Below are 11,106 nucleotides of genomic sequence, written 5' to 3'. Positions count from 1 at the left end.
CAAATCTGGGATTCGTAGTATTTCGACACATGATACAGATCAAACGACGAGAGTGACTAGCTGGCTGGAGAACGTAAAATCTTGGATAGGTAATGTGCATACCACATGGGACCTATTTGGTGTCAACTACGTCACTCCACAAGACCCAAGGTTCGATTGTGTGACACTAATGTGCAACCTGTCATGTTGAGCACCTGACTCGGGTGTATCTACCACCTGGGCCCAAGTCATGAGCCACGTGATAATGTATCGACCCCACGGTCTTGACGTGTTAGTTAGATAATGCCAATGCGATCATGTCGATCTTATTATTTCTTCTATAACACACAAAGCAATGTACCTTTCTAGGTCAAAGTTTGCTAATGATGTGGTAACCGTTAGACCTTTTTTTTTTCCCCAAAACTATTGATGATTACATTTTCAAGATTGATGAAAGAAAATAGCTATAACAAATTAAAAGTATTCTTTTGTCATAAAACTAAGGGCTAATTATATATTATCCATTGTACTTCGATCATATCAGTATCATGATCCCTGTAATTAAAAAATTTATATTAAAATCCTTATAATTCTAAAAGTGAAACAAATAATTTCATTTGCACTAACATCGTCGACTGTATTAATGAAAAATACAACACGTGACATTGCATATTGAATCAACACGAAAATGATGGACAAAAAGATAATTTCAATATCCCTTCATTTTCCAGCACGTGGAATGTTGAAATTACCTTTTTATCGGTAAAATTACTGAAAACATAATAGATGTTGAAATCATCCTTTTGCTCATCACTCTTGGATTGATCCGGCACGTGGTGTCATGAGTTGTGTTTTTCGTCATTGTAGTTGATGATATTAAGGCAACTGAGATTATTTATTTTATTCTTAGAATTATAAGGATTTCAATATAATTTTTTTTGAGTATAGAGATCGAGATACTAATAGGGTTCAAGTAAAGGGATAACATGTAATTAGTCATAAAATTAATTTAGTAACGAAGGTGACTTGACTAACTCGTTTTCCAAATAATAACGTTTGAAAATTGGATGCCATTGATAATATTCAAGCCGATTGTTCTCTTGCATTTTGTTCTCTTGATAGTTGACTCGTGCAGGTTGAGATATCATGTAAAATTACATCAAAGATCAACAAAGTGAGTCTTTCACGAAGAGTTTAAAGATGAGTACATACTCAAAGATAACCTCCTTTTACGGGTCCCAAACTGTGACATCAACGAGGAATTTAGATGGTAAGATGATTGGACACCTGAGTGAGCATTCATAGATAATATCACGTCATTATCATGCTAATTGGAATCTTTCAGTACACTGCACTAGACATGCCAAAGAACGTCACGTCATTGTCATGTTGATTGAGATCCCATCTCACGCCATTATTTAGGTTTTGATTGGATGTCCCGTATCGAGTTCCGATTAACGAGACACCGAGAAAAGAAATTAATGGGCCAATCCATGTTGTGGTTTGCTGATGAAGTGCCAAAACATTCTGAGAGTAACTATCTTTTCACTGTAGAGAATTACTTATCTATGTGGGATAGTTATAGTTTGTTGACATTGAGATAGTGCACAATTCATTCTCAGATCTCATTGGGTGTTCCTCTTCCTTTCTTCCCTGTGGAGTCACGTCGTCATCTATCTGGATCATATGCTACAGCTGTACTTGAATTTGTAGGGTTTCCAACCAAGTAGAGCCGCCATCAGATGCAAGAGAGAGAGAGAGAGAGAGTTCACGGGTTTCCATGAGCGGCAGAGAGACAGAGAGAGAGAGAGAGTTCACGGACGTATCTTGCAGCGCGGCCACACACCCCACACACTGTCACGCCTGTATTTTCTTCCGTCAAGACAACATCCTCGCTGTCCTCACAGCTCACCTGTTAGAAAATCTCAACTGCTGCGCTGCTGCCACCGATTCTTTTATTTCTTGCTTCCTCGCCAAAGCTATCCGATGCCACAATCAATCACAGAGAACTCCAAATCCTCTGTCCACGAAAGAGTAGTACAGCTCAAACAAGTGGACAGTGAGAGAGACAGACAGAGAGAGAGAGAGTGAGAAATCCGTGGATCTTGTTTCTGGTAATGCTATGATATAAGACGAGAAAAGAAATAAAAAAGATTCGGGTAATAATTTCAAGGAAATTGCATTATGAGTTTTATTTTATTATTACTTATCCAAATTTTTGGAAGATTATTGTTTTCTTCAGTTAATTCTCATATAAAAAGCTTTTATACGCAACTAATGAGCATTATGTATCATTCTGCTCATCAATGGCCTTTTCTTTGTCATTTGGGTTGTAATGACATGCAATGCGAGTGAGAGCAATGGGGACTCTGCAGGGGTGACGGATCGGAGGAGAACTCACGGACTGCTCGAGAACAGAATCCTCATGACCAGCACAATAGAATTCACAACCCGAGGCGCAGTCTCTCCCTCTCTTTCTTCTTGTTAATTCGTGCTCGCATGCATTACTAAGATCCAAGGAATTGAATATACGTTCACGGGCATGCATGCATGCTTGCAGAGAGGCCTTCAAAAGCTCTTAAGCCCTTCTTCTCCTCCTCCTCCACATCCGACCTCCATGGCTTCCAAGACCACGACCTGGCTCTTCCTCATCGTCTCCATGGCGTTGCCGCAGGCATTCGCATGCGACTCGTGCTCCCAACCGTCGCTCCCTTGGCCTCCTGCGCTGAGGAGACCGCCGAGGGTGCTGCCACCGGTGGAAGGTGGCGGTGGCCTTCCAGGGGCCTCGCCTCCGGCCACGTGCTCGTTGGATCATCTCAAGCTGGGGCTGTGCCTCGACGTGCTGGGAGGCCTGGTGCACCTGGGCGCCGGCAACCCGGCCGAGAACGTGTGCTGCCCTGTGCTGCATGGACTGCTGGAGCTGGAGGCTGAAGTGTGCCTTTGCACCGCCATTAAGCTGAGGATACTAAACCTCGACATCTATATACCACTGGCACTTCAGCTGCTCATTACCTGTGGGAAGAACCCTCCTTCTGGTTCTCTCTGTCCACTTAATTAACTTACTAGGTTTGATTCCAGCGTCATGTTTTAGCACTCAGTGTTTAGGTTTACGTTTAGCTTTGGAAGTCAATTAGCCTGTTTCACTCATAATGGTGTTCTTAGTTCCCAAGATCATATTGGAGTTTAACTGAGCTTTTGTGCTGCATGATTCATGAAATTTACTCTGCTTGTTTCCAATGAATGAGGTGAATTCACAGCAAGCCAACATCAAGTACCTGACAAAGAACAAAAACTTTCAAGCTTGATAAGCTGTGCAAGTATCACGAGAGTCACAGTTCCCTAATTTTGTAACTCTATTTCGTTTTCTTGCTCGACATTTCCGATCCAATCCTGATGTCAAAATTGTTCTGATGTGCCTCAGCTTTTCCATCATTCACAGCGCTGGGATTCCTTATCTAAGTCATGTGGTGACAAGTCCTGTCAAATATTATAGTATTGGACCAAAAGACATCCAATATTACAGTATTGAATGTCAAGTATTGGTGAATACCTTTTGCTTTTATACTATAAACTCTCTATAACTTTGCGGAGGATATGCTCCTTGGATTCTTCGTATATCGATGCCATTGCTGAAACCACAAGTTGGCTATTTTAGAGAGAGAGAGAGAGATGATTTGCTTTATATTATCTTCTTGATGACCCGTACGTGGCGTATGTTTTCTGCATGGGCATACATGCATGAACCTTGTTATTTTCTCTGTCACTACGTATCCTTTCATGTCCTCGCCACTGTCATATTGATCAGTGATGAAGTTGCAACAAGTAAAACACATGTCCCAATGTTGTGTGCTGTACCAGCAAGAGATCTAAGATGAGCTGCAACTTGGATTTCTCCTCACCATTCACATACTTGCCAGCTAAACCACCTAGCCCACCGGATTCATCATCATCTACATGGCTTCCCTTGTCATCTTCTCTCTGTAACAATTGTAGCATATTACCCTCACTAGCCTCTTCCAATCTATATATACTCTACTCTATTACCAAGCTATTCATCACAAAGCACATCATTTCGGCAGAAGCAGAAGGTAGCCATGGCAGCGAAAGCTTCAGCGTTAGTTGGCCTCTTCCTCGTCCTCAACCTCCTCTTCCTTGCACTCACCGGTGGCTGCGGCACTTGCCCAGCACCGACTCCTAAGCGCCCCAAGCCCACACCAAAGCCTTCCTACGGCAAATGCCCTGTTGACACGCTTAAAATGGCCGCCTGCGCCAATGTGCTCAATGGCCTCATCACTGTCGGTGACGGTGAGTTCCCGAAGCAGCCATGCCAGTGCTGCTCCCTCATCGAAGGTCTCCTCGACTTCGAGGCCGCTGTGTGCATTTGCACCGCGCTTAAGGCCAATATCCTTGGCGTCAACCTCAACGTCCCCATCAACCTCAGCCTTCTCGTCAACTACTGTGGCAAGAAGGTCCCCGCTGAGTTCCAGTGCCCTTAGTTCCCGGTGTTCATCTTCATCGGAGTCATCTGTCCTTTCTGCTCCTTTGAAGGTCCCAATCAACCATGGTGTTCGTGCATGTTCTCCAGTTTGAGCAATTTGGTTTGCTTTTCATGCAGCAAAATATGGGTCAGTCGAGTGTTGATGTGCACTGTTTCGTGTTTGGTGTAATCTTGTAATTGCAATTCTTTTCTAGCGTGTAGCATTTGTGATCAACCAGCATCCATTAAAGGTGCCATTGTGCAGTTTGACCTGTGAAAACCAGTCTTTCTTAGCTAAATAAATATTTATTATCATTGTACGATTCATGAAGAGCATGTGAATGCAGCAGATATTTTATATTGAATGCATTGATCTCATTACATCCCGAGGGGGTACTCAACAAGCTGTGAATTAAAAGGGAATGACAGGTACATTACATGAAGCAGCAATTGCCCTTCATATCAACACTCACACTTTCGTCATCAAAAGCAAAACAAAGGAAGTAAAGACACAATGAATGCTCAATAAACTTCACCACGGCAAAGAGGATCGATGATGTGATCTGCAGGGGGAGCTCAAGGGCACTGGAAACCGGTGGGAGCCTTCTTACCGCAGTAGTTGAGGAGAAGTTTGAAGTTGATGGGGAGGTTGAGATGAATGCCAAGGACATTGGCCTTGATAGCAGTGCAAAGGCACACGGCGGCCTCGAGGTCGACGAGGCCATCGAGCAGAGTGCAGCACTCGCACGGCTGTTTCGGGAACTTGCCGACGCCGACCTTGATCAGGCCATTGAGCACGTTGGCGCAGGAGGCCAGCTTGAGGGTGTCGACGGGGCATTTGCCATGGGAAGAGCTCGGTGGGGGCTTAGTGGCGGGGGTGCAAGTGGTGCCACAAGCACTGGTGAGTGCAAAGAAGACAAGGTTGAGAGCAAGGAAGAGGGCAGCCGATGCTGAGGCCTTGGATGCCATGGCTTCTGCTGCAGTACTTTGCACGCTAAATCGAGTACTGCTACTGCTCGCTTGTGATGGAGAGTTTAGTGTTAGGGTGGAGTATTTATAGGTAAGAAGCAGATCGAGAGATCAAGCAAACTACATATAATATAGAGGAAAATGACAAAGTAATCCATGTGAATATTGAGTGTGTACGCAAGGCTTTTTAGCTGGCAATTGTTCTTATGGTTCATAGGATGCCAAATTGCAAATGGACTCGGAAATCAGCAGAGGAAGTGCAAATTAACGTGTTTTTATTTGATAGTCTTTCGTAACATTGTGTTGTGACACAGCTGGATACTGTGTGATGAGCAGAAAGAATATAAAGTCGCAGATACACCGACGGCATCTTTGTTGTGGAGCCCGCAGAGCATATTGATGAAATATAAATTGAAATGTAAATTAGTAAATAAAGAACATATTATATCTACTCTCTCGCAAGGAATTAATATACATATACTTGTTTCATTTCATATAGATTATTTTTGGGCCATTTTGTTGAGAGACTCAAGTTTGAGGCCTAATATATCTTAATAGAGAGGGCCCATTATATTTTGATAGAAAGTATTTTGACAACCAATGAGGTGGGGGTGGTTATGGTATGTCGACCCATGGACTATAGTCCATAGACGATCATTTGGGTGGCTCTGTTGGCTCCCATGGACAATAATTCATGGGAGGTCTTTTGAGCTTGCTTCTCCACTATCGACCTCTATAGACAAAAGTCCACGAGAGGCTATTTGGACCTGTCACCCCCGTGGATAAGAAACCAAAGGAAAATGGGGGAGGGGAGGGGGTTGTCATGATTTCGTTGAGGCTATTACAGAGGATTCCCTCAATCGGTCATATATAAAGGTTGACTCCCAATGTTGACCCATGAGTCGAACCTCTCACCAAAAACCCCTTAAGCATCGAAGGGATCGGGTCAGGAAACTCCCCCTGATGTTACCTCTGTATAGGAACCCATAGAGGAGTCAAATTCCATCTCAACCCAGCCTCGGGGCCATCTTGAACACTCAAAAGCCACTCGAAGGCCACTTCGAATACCTCGGTGTCATATCAATCGCCTCGTAGGATTACCACAGAAGTTCTTCAGATGCCCCTACTCCTTTAGGTCAAGGCCAAGCTGGACTAACTTACGGTCGATAGTACTTTCTTATCAATTTTTTGGTACTAGAAAAAGAGCCTTGAATGTCATAGCATTATCCACCCATGAACCTTCTCAACAAGGGCTCCAGTAAGAAAACTCTACCACCAACCATAGTACATTTATATAAGGTGGGTAGCCGCCCTCCTTTTCCTAGGTGGATGCATCCACCTCTACTTAGACAGCTAGGTAGTACTGACATCTATTCAACGACTCGGGGCTCTCATCTCTAGGGATGAAATCGAAACATATGGTTGTCTCGCTAAAGTATTCCTAAGCCTTTTACACAAAGTATAGGAGCTCACGGGCATGATGTAAGCAATTATTCTGCTCCCGCCCCTTCTAGCTCAATAAATTATGCATCTATTGCAATCATGGCCAATGTCTCAACCATCGCTGACACTTGTGTCCATCGAGGTCCCCCCAATTGACTCAACACTAATGCTTATAACTATCTTAGACTCGTCAAACTACTGGCAGAGGGGGCTCCTCGCTCCCAGATTCTAGAATTCAATGCGTCGTCGCACTAAGGCCCAACCATACTCAAATTGGCGACCCAATCAACATATTTAATAGATGACTCCTTGAGAGCCCAATTATAGTAAATGGACTAGCACTTGGATGAAATGAGTCAAGAGTTCCAATAGTCTAAAAGGGAAGATATGGATGATCCCACCTCAAGTCACTCTCCATTTGCTCAAATCATCGAGAAACCAATCTCGACACACATCCCCACCTCCCATCATTGGAGACATTCAAATGACATCATTGACCCATTAGAGCATAGTTTTCCATGCTTAAATATCATTATATGGTGCATTGGATGCTCCGATGTGTCGAGCATTCCCAGCGATACTAAGGGGCTTGACAAGGAGTGGTAGAGTTGCCTAAAGTCATTTTCTATTTATTATTTCACTCAACTCATAAAAGAATATGAACTTCACTGACTTGGGAACATACGCCTAAGGCCATCTGTGATAATGCTACTCGAGCCGAGATAGAGGGAGGACAAAACCCTCTCCAACTTCATCACTCAGTTCACTAGTGAAATATGAGACATGCAAGAAGCCCACCCCTCCCTCGTGATACAAGCTTTTATGATAGTCCTCTAGCCTTCTCGCTTTTTTTGGTTATTAGTGGAAAGACCACCAATAATGATACTCGAGATCCTCTAGCGAGCTAACCTGTACATAATTGTGAAAGCAATGATCTCAAGTAAGCAGGGTCTCGGGCTTGTCACGATAGAGGAAGCAGGGTCGACTAGAAAATATCTCACCTAAGGTCTCGGTCGACTCCCCAAAACATAATAAGGACCGATGTCTTCTTGCAAATAAAGATGAAGATATTCTTGAAAGACCCATTATTAATGTAGATATCCTTTGAGAAGAGGAGTAAATTAAAATATTATTATTTTTATTAAAATTATGACTATGACATAAAAGAGTGTCGAGATTTGAAAGAATAAATCGAAGAACTTATTCATTATGAGCACCTCAGGAGGTTCATCAAGAAACCTCGAGAACTTTCACCTTGCTCGCAAGGTCTGGTGGAAAGATAAATTTGCATTATTATCGACGAGCACGTCTTGGGAGGGGATATTTAGTGAGAAACCCTATTCCAAGATAGTAATGACCAAGTTTATAGTGGTTGTCATCCCCGTGGTATACAATGCAATCATTGGCCGACTCACTCTCAATTGGTTGAAGGTCCTAGTGTTTACCTATCAATAAAGTTCTCAATGAGGACCAACATCAAAGAGTCGAGTAACCAGAGGGAGTCCCCGATAATGCTATTTGATAATACTCTTACAACCGAAAAAAGCTAAATTTGATGAATTGTTGATGGAGCAGTTTATCGAGGCACCATTAGATAAGACCTGTCCCGACCGGGTCATCAAGGTTGGAATGATGCTTCCCAAAGAGAAGTGCTTACGGTTTATCAACTTCCTTTATAAAAAAAAAATCGAGGTATTTTCCTAGTTATCGAAAGACATTACAATCATAGATCTAGATGTAGCCCACCACCGCTTGAACATATCCCTCAACGCTTGATTGATGAAGCAGAGGCCTCACAAGTTCTCTCCCGAATGCTAGTGGTTGATTAGCAACAAGATTGATAGGTTATTAGGGGAAGGATTTATTAGTAAGTCTAGTACCCTTAGTGGCTTTTCAATATTATACTAGTCAAAAAAATCTAATAGAAAATATAGAATGTATGTTGACTATACCAAAATCAACAAATTCTGAAATTTAGCTATCCTCTCTCTTAGATTGATTAACTAATGGATGCCACCTCAGGTCATGAGCTCTTAACATTTATGGAAAGTGTTCTCAAGCTATAATCAGATTAGAATGACACCCTAAGATTATGAATGCACTTTCTTTATTATCGACCGAGGTGTATACTATTATACAGTTATACCTTTCAGGCTAAAAAATACCGGGGTAACATACAAAAAAATAGTGAATAAAATGTTCGAGCATCAAATTGGGAGGAACATTAAAGTGTATATAAACAACATAATAGTTAATAGTAGAATGGTTGATTCATACTTTACAAATCTAGCCAAGATATTTTAAATTTTGAAAAAATTTAATATGTGCCTTCAGAGTTGATTTTAGAAAGTTACTCGGGTTTATCATCTACCATAGAGGAATATATGCAAACCTTGAGAAAGTCTGCACCATAACCGAGATTTATCCTCCTTGATCTATGAAAGAGAAATAATAATTAACGGAACAACCAACAATGCTCAATTGGTTTTTATCACGGTTGGGCGATAAGTGACTACCGTTCTTTCGGGCACTGAAAAACCCGAAGAATTTTCTGTGGATTGAGGTATGTTAGGAGTTATTCAAAGAGTTGAAGCATCACCTCGTCAAGATAAAATATATCACCTTAAGACAATGAAAAGTGTCGCAGTGCTAAGAACTTGACACATGACAAACTTGAAGAAATTCTATCCTTAAAGCCTTGAGTATTGTGGGCAAGAGGGGGCCGCCTTGGAGCAAGGCTCAGCTCATATGGCCTAGCACATTGGTTGCAAGTTGTATCTTACACATGAACTAAATTTATAGTAAAAAGAATTTTATTGCTTCCAAAAACTTATTATATTAGATCCGCAATGACAAAGAAGAGAAGGAGTTCGCTATGGCATAGAGAATAATTAAATGCCCACAACAGAACCTAGAGATCTGCTAGACTGAGAAGGGAAGAAATCTACTATGATGGAGAGAATGATTAAAAGGCCACCACAGAGGGAACCCCAAAATCTGTCATAATAAAAAAGGTAAGAAATCCGCTATGACGGAGAGAAGAAATGAAAGCTGGACATGACAGAAACCCCAAAATCTACTATGGTAGAAATAGGAAGAAATTCACTACAATGGAGAAGGGAAGAAATCCTCTACTGCAAAAAAAAAAAAATTTGAAGGTCCAACATAATAGGAACCCCAAGATCTATCACGACAAAAAAGAGAGAAAATATGTTATAATAGAAACTTTGAGTCAAAGGTGCCTAAGGCGTATGAGTAGAGAAAGCTAACCCATGATAAAATGAATCCACTATAATGAAAAAATCGAGTCAAATATGCTCGAGGTGCGTGAGTCGGGAAACTTGACCTGTGCTAAGACAAATATGCTATGATAAAATCTTTAAGCTAAATGTGTCCGATGTGTGTGAGTTGAGAAATCCAACTCATGATAAGACAAATCCACTTTGGTGGAGACTTCTACCTAAATGTACCAAAGGCATGTGAGTCGGGAAACCCGACTCGTGTTGAGACAAATCTACTATGGTAGAGACTTCGAGTAAAATATGTTTGAGGTGTGTGAGTCAGAAAACCTGACCTGCACCAAGATGAATCCACTACGATAGAGACTCTATACCAAATGCGCCCAAAGGTGCCCAAGGTATATAAGTAGAGAAACCTGACTCATGCTAAGATGAATCCACTATGATGGAAACATCGGACCAAATGTGCTCGAGGTGCGTGAGTTGGAAAACTCGACTTGTGCTAAGACAAATTTGTTACGATAGAGACTCTAGGCCAAATATGTCCGATGTGTGTGAGTCGAGAAATCCAACTCGTGCTAAGATGAATTTGTTTCGATAGTCACTTTTGCTTAAATATGTCCAAGGCATATGAGTCGAGAAACCAAGCCCGTGCTACGATGAATCTACTATAGTAGAAACTTCGAGCCAAATGTGCCCGACGAGAATGAGTTGGGAAACTCGACCTGTGCTAAGATGAATCAATTACGGTAGAGACTTTAGGCCAAATGCGCCCGAAGTGTGTTAGTCAGGAAATCTGACTAGTGCTAAGATGAATTAACTTTAATGAAAACTTCGGGCCAAATGTGCTCGAGGCATGTGAGTCGACAAAACTCGATCTACACCACTGGTACCCGTTAATGCGGAGACATTCGGCCAAATATGCCCGAAGCTCGTGGGTCAAATAAACCCAACCCACGTTATCAATTCCCATCATGATGAAGAGAAAACTCAATCAAC

At 42.0% G+C, this 11,106-nt stretch overlaps 3 protein-coding genes across 3 annotated transcripts; 2 read left to right on the top strand and 1 right to left on the bottom strand.

The window, feature by feature from the left end:
* Window positions 1–2,275: 2,275 nt before the first annotated feature.
* Window positions 2,276–3,184, top strand: LOC135611091 (cortical cell-delineating protein-like). The gene is made up of 2 exons (XM_065106402.1): window positions 2,276–2,440; window positions 2,540–3,184. Exons 1-2 carry the CDS (start codon window positions 2,315–2,317, stop codon window positions 3,035–3,037), a joined length of 624 nt encoding a protein of 207 aa, XP_064962474.1. The 5' UTR covers window positions 2,276–2,314; the 3' UTR covers window positions 3,038–3,184.
* An 841-nt stretch (window positions 3,185–4,025) lies between these two features.
* On the top strand, window positions 4,026–4,783 carry LOC103982628 (14 kDa proline-rich protein DC2.15-like). The gene has a single exon (XM_009399612.3). The coding sequence runs from the start codon at window positions 4,074–4,076 to the stop codon at window positions 4,473–4,475; it is 402 nt and encodes a 133-aa protein (XP_009397887.2). The 5' UTR covers window positions 4,026–4,073; the 3' UTR covers window positions 4,476–4,783.
* An 11-nt stretch (window positions 4,784–4,794) lies between these two features.
* Window positions 4,795–5,500, bottom strand: LOC135611092 (14 kDa proline-rich protein DC2.15-like). Its single transcript, XM_065106403.1, has one exon. The coding sequence runs from the start codon at window positions 5,423–5,425 to the stop codon at window positions 5,033–5,035; it is 393 nt and encodes a 130-aa protein (XP_064962475.1). The 5' UTR covers window positions 5,426–5,500; the 3' UTR covers window positions 4,795–5,032.
* Between the last annotated feature and the right edge of the window lie 5,606 nt (window positions 5,501–11,106).

Source organism: Musa acuminata, chromosome BXJ2-4, assembly GCF_036884655.1.
Source record: "Musa acuminata AAA Group cultivar baxijiao chromosome BXJ2-4, Cavendish_Baxijiao_AAA, whole genome shotgun sequence".
NCBI classification, from domain to species: domain Eukaryota; kingdom Viridiplantae; phylum Streptophyta; class Magnoliopsida; order Zingiberales; family Musaceae; genus Musa; species Musa acuminata.
This window is presented reverse-complemented; position numbering and strand designations above follow the sequence as displayed.